Genomic DNA, 15,969 nt, shown 5'->3' on the forward strand with positions numbered 1-15,969 from the left:
TCTGACTAGGGAGTGTGAGGTGGCCCTTATTGGGGTTTAGTGAGAAGCTGAGGAAGAAGGGGAATAGCTGGTGGCAATCATTATTATTATGAATGACTAACGGCCTTGCTTCTTTCAATGTGTGTCTTACAGAAGAAGTGAATGAACTGTGCAGCTGGTTGGCTGAGTGGCAGCCATTTTCTCTTGGATGGAGCCAAACACTCTCAAGATGAGAGTTTTCCGGCCATTTTGTTTCATTATCAGCTTTTAATATCCCCTTTTTGCAGCTGTATCAGCTCTGTATTTGGGTGAAGCTTGGAAGAAGCAGGAAATAAGATAGCCATGCCATGACTACCTACTAAATTTATTAGGACTGACCCAGTAATGAACCAATAATGATCTTGCTTCTTTGTATGTATGTCTTACAAATGACATCCATTATTTGTGCCATCAACTGGCCTGGGAGCAACCATTTCCAAATCGACCACCAACCTTTTTCATACATCTTGTTTATGAACATCATAGGCTTCTTAAATAAAGAAGGTTTCTCTTGTTATGGATGAAGATTAATTCTTTTGCCTTTAGTGAAAGCTAGGTGGTCTTCCAGGTTCCTCCATTGTTCCACCCAGCTGGAACAATGGTTTGCAATATTAATATTTTTAACAATAGTCCTTCTAAAAGTTAAAGACAACTCTTGGTGTTCTTTTGTCAGGCGGCTGACTATGTGAACAGGCAAAAACCTTTCATACACCGACTTTCCAAGTGTGTATTTTTCAATCATGTAAGTTAATGCACCCAAGTAGAATACCTGTTCAGGATTTCTCATGCCATAGTAGATCTGTTTGCCCTTTGTAAATAAGGGAGAAGGCTTCATGTCATTGCCAATACAATAACTTGTCTTGAAGATTAGGTTGTTAAAGTTTTATAGTCAATTTCCCAAACTCTTGACCTTTCAAAGACACACTAAGAGAAGAAGACTTCATTTTATATTTGGAACAGTCACAATTGTCTACAAATTTTTCCGTGATTCTTTCAGGATTCTTTCATGACAAAATTAGAATGCATTAGAGCAGATTGAGTTCTGTGGCATCTGCTAACACAAACAATTTGGAGTGTTATGATTGGCTCAACCTCTTCGCTCATTCATTTTTCCATGGTGGATGCATTAAATTACAATCCTGAAATCTCCCAGACATGGTCAATGGGGATTATAAAAAGTGTGGTCCACTGTATCTGAAGTGCACCAGGCTGGGGGAGGCTGATTCTTGCAATTCATCTTTCAACCTGAAATCAAGAGATTTCAGGACGAACGAACAGAACAAAAGGTTTGCTCAAACATGCCCATGAACAAAACACTACACAGTCTTTTGTTCAGCAATATACCTTTGCTAAAATCATTTTGGCAATGACGTCTCTGGCATGCACATCAATAGTACAAATGGTCATAATCTTCATTCTGTCCCCTGGAGTTAAGTTCCCAATCAGCAGCGTAATTAAGGTATTCAACTGGTTAATCTGTGAAGAAGAAAACCAAAGAGATGAAAGGGTTTTCTGATCTCTTTCAGAATGAGCTGTTGAAACTTGTCTGATATAAGTGTACACACACACACACACACACACACACACACACACGTTCTATCATTGCACACACCAATGTTTTGCAGTCAGATAAATTGAGAGACCTCTATTCACCTGTTTCTTATTGTAATCTTTAATTGCATTTTCATAGCCTTCTTCCAGTCGTGAAAAGGCAATGCCAACTTCCGTAGTCCACCAGATCTGGGTACATGTTAAAGCAATCTGCCACAGACAAACAGTTATATGAAATGTTGCAGGCCTATTTAATCATCTATAAACATTGCCCCTCATGGAGGTATGGGTGATCAGACTTTAAGCTTAAACTTACAAAAAAGGCTTCTTCTGTCTACCTTTGTATTTTGCTCAGCCACTACTCTGGAGTAGTGGCTGAGATGTTGAGCTAGAAACCAGGACTGTGACTTTGGGCTGGAAATCCTTAGGCCTGGAAATTCACTGGGTGATTTTGGGCCAATCCCTCTCTCTTAGCCCGAGTCAAGTCACTCACAGAGTTGTTGTTGTGGGGAAAACAGGAGATGGAAGAATTAGGTATGTATGCTGCCTAAAAAGGACCAAAAATTTAGATGGAATAAAAATAAATGAACTTGTTTTGGTTCCTGCCTCTTTTTTCTTTGAAGTTGAACCAGTGTTTTTTTGCTTACCTGGGCTGGGTAATCAAATATCCATTGTTCTCTCGGTTTTTCCTCATAAGTCACTACGGCTTCAGCTATTAGCTGGCGCAAGGTGCTCTGCATTCTCTCCATCACTCGGTTTAACCAAACTTCAACCTGGGTGTAGACTTTCCAAATTAGTTGTGCATGTTTGGGTGCTTTGATATACATCCCCCTAAATGTCTGTATTCTAACTTTCTTTCCTCACCAGATTGTATTACAAAATACAGGTGTAATTTTTACTCATTTGCATCATCTACCCTATTTGTAGAATGGTGGGAGGATTATGATAACACAAAAATCAGTATGCTACTATAAGGTTGTTTCATTTTGCTGTAGCTAAGGAAAGTAATTTTTGCTAGTTATCCTGATGTTATCCTATAGTATTTATCAGCCTCCTCATATTCATGAATTGACAAGACAACTGTTGATATGATTTAATAATAAAATTAAAAAAGTCTGAAATTGTTGATCATCTAATATAATTCCCTCTAACTTGGAATCTACTCTTGTCTGGAAAAAGTCCAGTGTAACCATTTTTTAAAGGGACTGATGGGATTAATTGAAGATCAGTAAGTTTTGGCTAAACTTGTGGAAAATATGGTTGTATAACCAACCCTATAGTAAAAAATTACTGCTGAAGAGCTAGCATGGCAGCCATAATGTTAACCTTATACCACTAGCCTTCTACATTTTTTGAGAGCGACTTCGCAAATGTGAATAAAAGTGATCTAAATGATCTTGTATATTTGGATTTTCAGGAAGCTCCTCACTAAAACCTTGTAAGTAAATTCAACTGCCATTAATCTCACTGATTAATAATTAGTTAGAGAACAGAATTAAGAATAAATGGATTTTTTTTTTTTACAAATAAATGTAGTTTTTATGCCAAGGGTCATTTAAACTTTACAACTGATCTGGAGTTAGAGGTGCCACATTTGCTGACGACATCCAGCTATTTAAAGAATACAATGGAAAAGAAATGATGAAAATTTAGCATCACTTGGAAGAAATTTCTGCTAGCAGAAGTCCTGCTAGTATAAATCACCTGGTGTTCTTTGCCTCTGTGTTGAACTGTTCTTTCATGACATGTCCCAGACAGCATGGTTTTATTATTTTTCATAAGGTACATCTTTACCTCCCAGCAACTGCAGTGTGAAGTCACCTCGGTCACTATTTCCAAAGGATATACTTTCAGGCTATCTCCTTCAGCTCAGGCTAGAGCAGCTTATATTCAGTTTTAGCTGTTCTGGTGTTAGAGTGTTTTGCCCTTTCTTCCAGCATGAGCTTTGCCATAGAAATAATCTACCACTTCTCATTATGATGATGGTGAGAAGACGGACAAAGGGTTAGGTCTGCTCAACTCTTGCTGGCCACTGAAGATGTTGCAGACAGACATGATACCTCTTCATTGCCCTCCATGGGTATTTTTGCTTGGGTTGGAAGAGACACTCAGTACTTGGCTTTTGCAAGGGAATGTGCCTGTATAATGTCCAACCAGTGTTTCTGGAAGCATAATTCAAAAATTATTTGGGCACCCTATACATACAGGTGTTGATCCCTTCTGGAAGAATAGTAGACTTGCCTGTTAAAAAATGGACCTAATCTTAAAAAACAGGAGATAGAGCCAGATTTTGCCAATTGAATGTTACTGAAACTGCAACCAATGGTCTGCAGCATCTGCCTATATCAGGGGGGTTGTCTGGCCATAGTTCTCAGTGTCGTAATTCTTTTGGCAGTGAAGGATGTAATTGTGCTGGTTGTCACTCATTGTCAGCTATTCCCTGGCAGCACTATTTTACTTGGGATTTATGGCAGTGAGGTTCAGATAGCAGGCAAGAGTTCTCCTATTTTTGTAAAAACAAAACCAAACCAGATTGTAGGTGCAGCAGAGAGGTGAGAATCAAGGACGAGCACAGGCTTAGCATTCTTCTAGAAAAGTGCTAGATACCACTATGGAAGTTCTGCGAGGGCCAGTAACCTGCCAAGGTGGCAACTTGAATTAACCAAGACTGCTGGTAAGAACCGTGATTGGTGATGGTTTTTTCCCATCAGCAGGTAATGTTACTTTGAGAGGAAAATCATTCAGCGGAGTCTACCCTTCAGTGCTTTTCAATTGCCCCACATTGGGACTATAAAGTCAATATGCTCAGTAGCCTAATCCTCGAGCAGAACATTGCCCGGGAGTGGAATTGGCACTGTGATATTTTTCTGCTGACTTAAGGTCTACAGGAATACTGCATTTAAAATGATTATAACTAACCTGTCCAGAGCAGTCGCACTCCTTGTCAAAATCAACATACTCGTCTTCTTTGCTGTACATTCCCACGCCAACCTTCAGAGGCTGTCCTTCTGCATCTAGCTTGAATTTCAGCTTTGCCATGCTATCAAATAATTTGGACAGATGGCGGGACACCTTCAAGAATTACAACACAAAGGACCAGACGGTAGTATTAGAGGTCTGATGGAGATTGAAGTAAATATGCACTGATCAATTGAACAAAAGTGTCTAATTTGAAAACATCAGTCAAATCTGTGCAAGTGATCCATTCACATATTTTCTTCTCTCACTGTTTGATCCCGGTGAGAAGAAGGACATTTTATCAACTGTCAAGTGAGATCCTCTTTTAAATTGGATTATCAAAATTTAAATCATAGGCTTCAATGAGCTACAACCCCTTTCCTTAATTGTTATCAAGTCACAGAAATCCTGTTCAGTTTCTATTAGTCTGTGATGTTTGTATTGGATACATTAATTTTTATGTGGAAAAGAGAACTTAGTCAAACTCCTGATATTCTATTACAAATTCCATTATAAGTTCCAAACCCCGCCCCCCCAAACCTCAAGACATTCCATCGTACCTCAACAGGGTCATTACCATTGGACAAAATATCCAGCAGGTCAGCAGAGGATACAAAATAAAATCGAGGGAAAGCCAGTCTCTTGGTTTCCAAATATTCAGCCAGAGCTTTTTCACAGAGTGCCAAACTAAAAAGCAAACAAGAAAAAACTGGTAACACCCCTCTTTTTGCTCTCTCTAAGATTATCCTTATTCATCATTATAGATGTACATTGATGTAGACTTTAAAGCAGAGATTTAATTCTCCCAATATCAAAACCAGAAGTCGAATTGGAGTCTCCTAAACATCTGATCCATTTAAACATATCTCTCTTCTGTGCATTTGTATTTTCCCACTTTTTTCCCTATTCGCTTCATTGTACTTCCTCTTTTTGGCCTACACGGCATCCTCCTTCTTTGCTAGGCATTGCAATTGGCTTCATCCCTACTTTTGTTTTTCTTGGGAAGGTGGGGTATTGGCTGGGAGCATTTTAGACTGGCAATATGGTCTTCAATTGGGTGCCATTTTACTTCCTCAGAATGTCTCAAGTCCTTGTGAGGACTAATAATAATCAGAGGGGCAAAGGTCAGGCTTGAAGAACTTCCGGTCAACTGATTATTTTTAAAAATATATCATCATTTTTAAATCTCAGCACGACACTTCCAGGGAAACAGAGGCAGATGAGGGAACACTGGCCAATTGGAGCATCATCTGGTTTCCATTTAGTGCTTGTAGTGGGATGAGGTGACCAAACCCAAAAGTGGCTTCTGTCCCAAGCAGCTTTCAGAATAAATGGTAGCTTCTGGAAAACCCAAGGAACCAGATGAATCTCCACCATGACAAGAGTTCTTAGTTTGTTTGATGTCAACATGATCGTTAGTGCTTTTGATGAAGGTGGTTCAGAAATTACTCAAAAGGGACAAGAAATGGGTATGCATATCTCACCAGCTTCAGGTAAGATGGGCGGTATAGAAATGTAATAAATAAAATAAATAAATTATAGAAATCGTACCTAACTTATAAGCAAAAGATTACTTGCAAATATGCCCCAAATGTCATACTAAAAGTTGTGATAAATTTGGTGCTCAGGTTATGCTTTGTATATTATCTACTATTGTTCAGTTTAAAGAAATAATGAAATAATCTTCATTGCCTCCACTGCCAATGCTTCTATTTGAGACAGCCTACGCATTAGTGCACTGGGACAACTACTGAAATACATTATCCATAGCCACTGAAACATAACTATCCTTAGTTATCATTGTGACAGACAATTATTTCCAAATCAAGGCCAAGTAGAAAAAGCTTCTGTCTCTAAGTCCTAGCTGAAGAATTATTTAGTTATGAGCTGTGGTGGCGCAGTGGTTAGAGTGCAGTACTGCAGGCTACTTCTGCTGACTGCCTGCAATCTGGCAGTTAAAATCTCACCAGGTTAAAGGTTGACTCAGCCTTCCATCCTTCTGCGGTGGGTAAAATGAGGACCCAGATTGTTGGGAACAATATGCTGACTCGGTAAACCACTTAGAGAGGGCTGCAAAGCACTGTAAAGCAGTATATAAATCTAAGTGCTATTGCTATTCAGAGTGGGGGCCTAGCACCATTTAAAGCTGCCATTAAAAAACAAACAGAAATTATAAATAGAAATTGGCATTGATGAAATGGTGCTCTCTCTCTCTCTCTCTCTCTCTCTCTCTCTCTCTCTCTCTCTCTCTGGTAAAAGATGGACTTGCAAGAACTGTCACCCTATGACTTGCTTCTGCTGCAAAAAAAATCATTCTCTCTATTCTATTTTACATTTGCATTTTGACAAAATTAGCCTCCTGACCTTTGCTGCAAGGACTCTAGCTTGTCATAGAGACCTGGTTTATTTGTTGCCTCAACCACATTTGGAGTTTTTACTGCATCCGCCATTAATTCCTTTAAAGTGAAGAAAGATTTATTAGCCATTCAAGTAGTATTTTTGCAATAGTAATGTAACCGAATCAGTGCTTAAAAGGAAGTTTGTTTACTTTAAAGTCTTTGTCAATGCTATCAAAACGCTTTGAATCCTCAGGAAGCTGATTTCGAATGTCCTCTGAGCCAATGAAAATGCTCTCCAGGTGACTCCATGTTCTCTGGACTTCAAACCAAATGGATATCACAGAATCAGCAGTGGATAATTTCTGCTGCCAGCCGGAGACCTCCTGTAGGAAGTGGGACAGATACTTAGAAGTCATCAGAGTCTGGAGCTGCACTTGGTTCTCTTCAAGGGTTTCTACTAGTGCTTCGTCTGCCTTCAGCATCATTGTTCCCGTCCTGTGGTGAGGTTCATGTTCAAACTGCATGGTTGACCAAGTACTGTCAAGAGCCTTCAACACCTTTAGACAATAATAAAAGGGGAGAAACATTTTTAAAATTGAGGTATTGCAAATGCAGGTGGATCTCTTCCATTTTGCTAAAGCAAACAAAATCAAGGCAACAATGTGAGGAAACCCCCCCCCTTGCTTGGTGTTATCCTAATCTGTTGAATTTACATATTCATAACACATCAACTACCTTGGCCCAAAATTATGCCTGCTGGAATCATGAGAACTGAAGCCAATGGGATTCTTTATACACTATTTTCTTACTCATGAATAAGGGATTTTAAAAAGGAAGACAAATATTAAAGAAGGCAGCTCCATTCCCAGTCACAGTTGTGTATTATACCAGCTAATGAGGAACATAATTTGGCAAACACAGCAAACTGTTCCAGACTTTACACAGCAGGGTTATAGATTCGTTTGAACTTATTTTATACGTTGTATACTCTGTGTTCCAGAACAGTTCCCGATAAAAGAACAAACAATGCAACACTGCACAACAAATTACTCTGAGTAAAGCCAGCATGGAAACAGCAGTTACAATAGGTTACGACAGGCAAACTTCAAAGCTCTGCAAAGTATAAACATGTATCTCCTTGGTGCCAAAAGGACAAGAAAACACAGGTCGCTATTGGCTTTGCTAGGAGAGTGTTCCATTAGTGGGAAGAAGGAACCCTCTGCTTGTCAGCCTTTCACCCAGAGAAAAACTTCCATTTATGAGCTGAAGACAAATTGCTGTGCAGCAGAGAATCCTTCTGATCCCAAGATATGCAGGGCTTTGAATGTTGCTCGGAAAAATTACTGGACTCCTATGTATGACTTCAAGCTAATTTCAATCTATCTAATTATTCCATCCTCTTTGAAATGGCCTTTGGAAAAAAAAAACACTGCAGTCTTACTAGTGATGTGCAGGTTCATTCCCTCTAAAAAGTAAGACAATTTCTGATGCCTGGGTATTTTTTAGTTTTAGTTTTTAAATAAGAATGTAAATAAGAAGCCCTTTCTGCAGACTACAGTTTACAATCGAGAAGAATTTGACCAATGTCTTCAACAGCTAGTTTTTCACAAATACACAGTCTTTCTTCAATTGGGACTCCATGAAACCATATCCTACCATGGAGTCTAGTTGTTTGAAACAAACTCTAGAAAAAGCTCTTCTGAGATACTAAGGTACATAAGTTGTTAAACATTTTTCTAACTGGGTGGCTGATTTGTGTTGAAAAAAACCACTTCAAAGACTTAACATATTTAAGTGCTGCTAAATCGTCTTGGGGAGATATATCAATGACTCTTTGTCTGAAAGTTTTCTTGGCCTTTAGATCCAATTGGACTGGGCAATTAATGGAGAATCCATATTGTGAGATGATAACAATAATTATAATACATATTTGCAATTACACTATATTTAAAAAAAACATTTAAACAGAGGGTGCAAAGGTTTATGTGAAAAAGCAAACATTCGATCAATCAGTAGAATTGAAAGGCTTATTTTAACTTTGGTTTCCAAAAAGGCTTTGGATTGTACAATGTTTGCTTGCTTGCTCCCTAGCATGCAGGGCCTTGGTCAGATTTTGTTCTCAGCTATTCTGAAACATCAAACAGATCCCATGATGAAGTTTTGCCCATATAATGAAGAAAGGAATGAGAAATCACAACTGTGTTCAATGCCATTTCAAACTGTTCTGTAGCTAGGAGGGAGTAATTAATGGTCATGGCATGGGGCAAACAGTACCTTTTCCATCCCAGATTCTTTCACAGCCTTGTCTACAATGCTGCGAACCTCATCTTCAAACTTGTGAAGATTCAGCTGAAGTAGGTCTGCCAGTGTTGTTTCATCAGACATGGTAAACTTCACCTGGTACAGAAGACATGTTAGGAAGGACAGTCAGTCGGAGAAGAACATTCTTATGTAGTAACAGTAACAATAACAGAGTTGGAAGGGACCTTGGAGGTCATCTAGTCCAACTCCCTGCTCACGCAGGAGACCCATACTAGGATTCTACTCTGCAATTCTACAATAATTGTAGTTTCAATTTATATTCCGATTAGCAACAAATCAGAAGAACCAATGTTTGGATCTAACAATTTTATGATTTTTACTTTACTTATAATATATTTATTTATTTGTTCATTTATTTAAAAGACTTATATAGCTATTTATCTTATGTTCCATAACTCTAAGCAGCACACTGTACAACAATAAAAACATAAAAAAAAACATATAGGGTTTTTAAATGTATATTATTTTTTATATTTCACTTGATTGGAATGCTTCAAATTTGTTGGTGGAAGATCAAAAATTAGAAAGATGATGAGGATGACAATGATGGTCCTCATCAGTCTTGTGGGCCTTTGTTTTAGCCTACATTAGATTACCTGAGTGGCCTGCATGAGTTCTTTCCAATGTCTATCTCGGATAGCTGGATTCTGGAGTTCACTGACAGCTCGAAGAGATGTGATCATGTTTTTAACTGTATTATCCAGTCCTATAAAAGCATCCCACGGTCTCATTTCCTTGTCCAAAGTTCTCACATCCTTAGCGAATTTCTTGCAGTCAAGATCCATTTGTTCAACATTAATCTCTTTCCACTTGGTTGTCTTCCAATCGTTAATGCTTTCATTTACCTAGATGGAAATGTATGTATGTATGTGTGCAATCTTTTCTGTGGAGAAACAGTCTATTATAGAACTTATGTGGAATCACTTTGAAGGCTTCAACAGATTTTACAACACAAAGGACAAAAAACTTATAATAAGGAGGTAACTATTTTAACCCTTTACTACCATTCATCCCTATGCAATGCAAATAATGTGCTATTCAAACCTATTTCTCAGTAGCCTAAACAGTCCATTCAAATAAATGTTTTCCTGCATTAGAAACAGAGCTTCAAACGATTTGATATTTAATGGTACGTAAGCAAGTTATTCTTGGGTGCTCCAGAGATAGATAGTCAATATCTTCAGAAATAAGGATAGAAAACTCCCCCAATGCCAAGAAGTTGGAAATAGTCATAAGTGTCTGTAACAAGCCACAGTGACATCAGAGTGATGGCTCAAGGGTGTGATGTTATTATGCAAGTGACAAAATTTTGTAAGGATTTTATGGTGTCTGACACAAGCATATACATCGTGAATTTTACATGACAATGTCATCATCCTGGTATTGTCATTTTCCTCTTCTGCCTCCCTTGTGGATAGACACACAGATAGCACTTTGGATTGTTATGAAAAAATAAGCAGACTTGTTTATATCAACAGGTCACAGGAGGACACAAATAAGCAATGCAGCAAGGCACCTGCTGTTCTCCTTCAGATTCTAGAGAGAACCCAAGCTCTTCTCTTACGCAGTTCCCTCATCCTTCATAAGAGCCTATCAATTGCAATGACTTCTCATACTTTCCATCAAACATTCAGGTTGATATTGCTATCCTACACATAGAAGATCATGTTGTAACCATTAAAGCAATAATATTGTGTTTGTCAAAGACCTTGGCAACACTTCCACTTCCAAATAAAAGTATAGTGATAGAGTCACTCAAACAAATCAACCAGCAGATTGTCAATGAAACAAACAGACAGACAGACAAACAACTTGGGTTACAGGAGAAGCAACATTGATCTGACTTGGGATTTTCTTCCCTTGGTAATTCACTTTTTCTGCTTTTTGATGTGGCAAGACCTGCCATTTTGGTTCAGAGTTTAGCACTGATCCCATTCCACAAATTACACTTCCAAGTCTTACCAAAACTATCATGTCCCAGAGCTCCTTGAGCAAGCGCACTTCCTTATGACATGCTTTTAGCTGCTTGTAGTCTGGAACAGATACTTCAAACAAGCCTGCCGATTTGGATAGGGCTTCCATCTCTTTTTCCATACCAGTAATCATTTTTTGTTGCTGGAAGCACACAATGAAAAAGCATTGGTTTCCACTTGCTGAGTACAGAGGCTAGGCCTTTACTGTCTTTCTATCTTAGTAGCACTAAAGCAAGGAACATTATGACAAATATCTACAGAGTGACACTCCAGGCCATCCTTCAAGACCTTACTGAGGTTTTCTTCATGCATGGTTGATAGCACATGTGACAATTATTAATTGACATCCAAAGGGAACAACAGAGCTCAATCGCTCTGGGAATTTTACTATGGCACTAAAAGTACTGCACATGTAATTAGAGCAGTTGTTCTTTGAAATCCATACAATATTACCCAGATAGACATTTCCACATCTTAATACAGCGCTTCCCAAACTTTTTCCTTCGTTACCAAACATCGCTTATCAGAAAGTTTTATCAAACTTTGATGACCAGTTATAAGTCCCTTCCTTCAGCACTGTTGTAACTTCAAATGATCAGTGAATTGTAGCTCTAGGACTAGCAGTATTATAAAGACAATAATATTTATAATCTTACGTCATTTCAACAAATAACCGCTGGTAATTTCATTGGATTTCATCTGAATAAAAATAATTTTGGAGATTTTTGAGCATGTTTTAGTACATGTGGCAGTCTTTAAGTCAATGTAAATGTCTGATTAATGGACTATTGTGCTGTTACTCCCCCACCCACCCCAATAAAATACTTTTACCCCACTTGGGGTAGTCTGCCAGAGGTTTGGGAAGCACTGTTTTAGCAGATTATACCTTGCTTAGGGATTTATATGGCTCTGGATCAACAAAAGTGAAAGGTGCATCAACTCGGAATTTCTCTCTGAACTCATGTTGTTTAAGCTGAACAAAAAAGAAAGAGAAAAGAAATTTTGAACAGGAAATTAATAATGGCTAAAATGCAACACTGGACACTTACGGACCTCCTCTTTCGACCATTGGCCTATGGTCCATAGACTACTGGCCTATCAGATATGAACAATTTGCTGTCAGTCCCCACTACCATCAGAAGAGAAGGACTGGAGCTGAGAGGAGGTGCTTAGTTCACCACTGGAGATTAACTGCCTTAACCTGGTTGGCCTTCTGAAAGAATGAGATGGGGCTTTTTCTGGACGGCCTTTTTTAAGATGGTAAAATAATCCTTAAGAATTGTTTCTACACTTGTCACAATACACTTGTGGATATTCTTTTTATGATTACACTTTTGATCATGGTGATAATGATGTTATTGTATTGTGTATATTTTATTTCTTATAAGCCACCAAGAGTTGCATGACTGCAGCAATCCAAAATTGTGATGAATGAATGAATATTGGCTGCCACCGATTCAGAATGATAATGAACTTGGATTTACTGATAGCAATCAAGGCAAACCTTGTGGAAGACTATCACTCTTTAGAACAGTCCATTCTACCAGCCTGGCACAACCTAGTGCAGTGATGGCAAACCTTTTAGACACCCAGTGCCCAAACTGTGCCTGTGCGCATGCCCAAACTGAAAGGTGTGTGTGTGGACATGTGTGGACATGTGCATGCGCGAACATGCACACGGACATGCGCGGATGTGCACATGTGCAGCAGAGACCCGAAGACCAGTTGGCCGGTGGGAGGCAGGGCATCCCAACACCGGCAGCATGGCAAGAGGTAAGATCTTTTTCTTTCGTGAGCTTCTGTTCATTGTTTGCAGAGAAACAGAAGCTCATGAAAGAAACGCCATGGAGATCTGACCTGGGGCAAAGGTGCGCATGCCAGCAAAGAGGGCTCTGTGTACCACCTCTGGCACGCATGCCATAGGTTCGTCAACATGGACCTAGTGTGTTAGGAGGACCAGAATCTGCAACCTCCTGTAAGGTAACTGTTATTAATGTAAGGATAGTGGGTCTCCTGGAGGCAATGGGGGCCTCAGTTGTCCGGCCGTCATTTTTTTAAAAAAAGAACTACAAATCTGGCCACGGTTAGCTGCAGGGCTGGCTTGTGCATGTAGAGCACTCAGTGGGTGGCATGGCAGCCAGATGTAGGCAGAGGAGAGCAAAGGCAGCAAAATAGCCAACTTCACCGTGTACTAAGTAGGGACACCACTGGACAGCAGCAAAAGTATATAGTTAGTCCTCGACGTATGACCACAATTGAGCCCAAAATTATGTTGTTAAGTGAGACATTTGTTAAGTGAATTTTGCCCCATTTTATGACCTTTCCTGTCGCAGTTGTGAAGTGAATTACTGCAGTTGATAAGCTAGTAACCTGGTGGTTAATGGAATCTGACTTCCCCATTGACTCTGCTTGACAAAAGATTGCAAAAAGTGATCACATGACCTTGGGACACAGCAACGGTCATAAACATGAACCAGTTGCCAAGCATAGAAATTTTGATCACGTGACCACGGGGAAAGGTAATAATTGTGCCGTTATAACTTTGAACGGTCACTAAACGAACTGTTGTAAGTCGAGAACTATCTGTACTGAAAAACCTCATTTTTTATTGTCTTGATTTTTGCAGCCTAAATCTGAATCTCTTGTGCTGATGCAATTTGCTGGGTCCAAGAGACTGTTGTTGTTCCCTTTTCTCCCCAAGAATTTTATGAGTGGAAATCGCAAATCCCAGAAGTATTGAAAAATGAGTGTCAGAAAAGGGGCCCTCTCATGGAATAGCAATAGCACTTAGACTTATATACCATTTTACAGTGCTTTACAGCCCTCTCTAAGTGGTTTACAGAGTCAGCCTATTGCCCCCGAATTTACTTTTTACTTAACTTTTATTATATTTATATACTGCCCTTCTCCCGAAGGACTCAGGGCGGTGAACAGCCATGGTAAAAACAGTATACAAGACAAAAAATGTAAAAACTTATTAAAATAATTCAATCACTGGCCAAATTTAAAACACCCAGCTAAAATCATTATTTAAAACCCCTATCAAAACCCAATTAAAATCCTTTATCCCATCAAACTGGCTTGCTGGAATAATAGGGTCTTCAGAGCATGATGGAAGGCGCGGAGGTCGGGGATCCTTCGTATGTCCGGGGGCAATTCATTCCATAGGGCCGGGGCTCCCACATAGAAGGCTCTCCCCCTGGGGGTCGCCAGCCTACATTGTTTGGCCGACGGCACCCTGAGGAGCCCCTCTCTGTGGGAGCGTACTGGTTGGTGGGAGGCAATCGGTGGCAGAATGCGGTCCTGTAGATAACCAGGTCCTAAGCCATGGAGCGCTTTAAAGGTGGTAACCAACACCTTGAAACGCACCCGGAAGACCACCGGGAGCCAGTGCAGCTCGCACAAGAGGGGTCCTCATTTTACCAACAATCTGGGTCCTCATTTTACCAACCTCAGAAGGATGGAAGTCTGAGTCAACCTTGAGCCTGGCGAGATTCGAACTGCCAAATTGCAGGCAGCCAGCAGTCAGCAGAAATAGCCTGCAGTACTGCATTCTAGCCACTGCCCCACCACGGCTCATAATGGGACCTTGCTGCCAAACGAAGGGCGGGTATCCATTTTAAGCCTCTTTCCTCCCCTAATATGCTTAACCTATGTTGTACTTGAGAGAGTTTGAGTAAAGTTGGACCTTAATCATAAAACATACTTCAAATTGTTGGCATTTCCTTCGTAAGATTGTAACTTCATTGGCCTGCAGAGGAGCCACATTTTGTTTGACTTGGAAGGACAACTTTTTGGTGTTGTTCCATTGCTCTGGCAAGTCCTAAAAGACAAAAAAAATTTTTTTTTTAATTAAAAAATAAAAATAGACATTTTGTCCATGCAGGTGTGAGAGACCTTTGGATGAGGGAAATAAATACAGACTATTATAGGCAATATGAGGAGAAAAAAGAAAATGAAGAAGTCAAATAGCTAAATAAGAGGATGTACAAACTTGTTGGAGACTTGTTCTATTCATATTTGTGACTTTTCGAACACCAATTTCAGCAGAGTGAACAGTAAAGAAATGTGCATACAATGCAACACCTATGGCAGATCACATTGGATCTCAGAGAGCTGAAACAGAATTATAAAGTGAATCCTTGCAGATTGTGTAAATTTAGCATTTAATTAGGTATTTACTTTTCTAAATTATTTTTTTCTCTAAATGTTTTGTACTTCTTTCTATTCCAACATATAGGAACTATAAAAACATTTGATGCTTAGGATTGTTTATATTGTACAAAAGGAATCATATTATTTTATACTATATCTAAAGACTATTAAAAAAAAAAGATAACCAATAGCTACATAATTGTTTCTAGTGAAAATTACTGCTGGCATACTTACATGCAACTGCATATGGATCTCTTCAGGCATTTCTTCTCCGTACAATTTTAGCAATTCAATAGTCTGCTTTAGAGGCTCAAACATATTGTCTGTAGCTACTTGTCGTTCTTTGACTTTCATCAAGTGTGCCATCACTTCAACAAGCCCATCGTAATCACCCTCTTTCACTGGTTTAGTTAAGCCTGCATTTGCCTCTTTCATGAAAGTAGCAAGCTCCTGAAGGCTGTAGACAGACAGACAGACAGACAGACAGACAGACAGACAGACAGACAGACAGAATTCTTTATTGGCCAAGTGTGATTGGACACATGAGGAATTTGTCTTTGGTGCATTCGCTCTCAGTACATAAAAAGAAAAGATACATTCGTCAAGAATCATAAGGTACAACACTTAATGATAGTCATAGGGTACAAATAATG

General features: G+C 39.3%; 1 protein-coding gene across 1 annotated transcript in view; it reads right to left on the minus strand.

The window, feature by feature from the left end:
• DNAH17 (dynein axonemal heavy chain 17) overlaps positions 1–15,969 on the minus strand; it is a 135,903-nt gene that overhangs the window by 89,439 nt on the left and 30,495 nt on the right. Inside the window, exons 21-33 of the mRNA XM_070937666.1 lie at positions 15,551–15,773; positions 14,868–14,984; positions 12,048–12,134; positions 11,151–11,303; positions 9,785–10,033; positions 9,141–9,263; positions 7,076–7,423; positions 6,892–6,983; positions 5,088–5,214; positions 4,489–4,641; positions 2,217–2,342; positions 1,672–1,779; positions 1,363–1,494 (exon numbers count right to left, since the gene is read on the minus strand). Of these exons, the coding sequence (XP_070793767.1) occupies positions 1,363–1,494; positions 1,672–1,779; positions 2,217–2,342; positions 4,489–4,641; positions 5,088–5,214; positions 6,892–6,983; positions 7,076–7,423; positions 9,141–9,263; positions 9,785–10,033; positions 11,151–11,303; positions 12,048–12,134; positions 14,868–14,984; positions 15,551–15,773 (2,038 nt within the window). The remainder of the gene's footprint in view (positions 1–1,362; positions 1,495–1,671; positions 1,780–2,216; positions 2,343–4,488; positions 4,642–5,087; positions 5,215–6,891; positions 6,984–7,075; positions 7,424–9,140; positions 9,264–9,784; positions 10,034–11,150; positions 11,304–12,047; positions 12,135–14,867; positions 14,985–15,550; positions 15,774–15,969) is intronic.

Source organism: Pituophis catenifer, unplaced genomic scaffold (assembly GCF_029215685.1).
Source record: "Pituophis catenifer annectens isolate HBS135680 unplaced genomic scaffold, rPitCat1.0.hap2 SCAF_2, whole genome shotgun sequence".
In the NCBI taxonomy this organism is placed as follows: Eukaryota; Metazoa; Chordata; class Lepidosauria; order Squamata; family Colubridae; genus Pituophis; species Pituophis catenifer.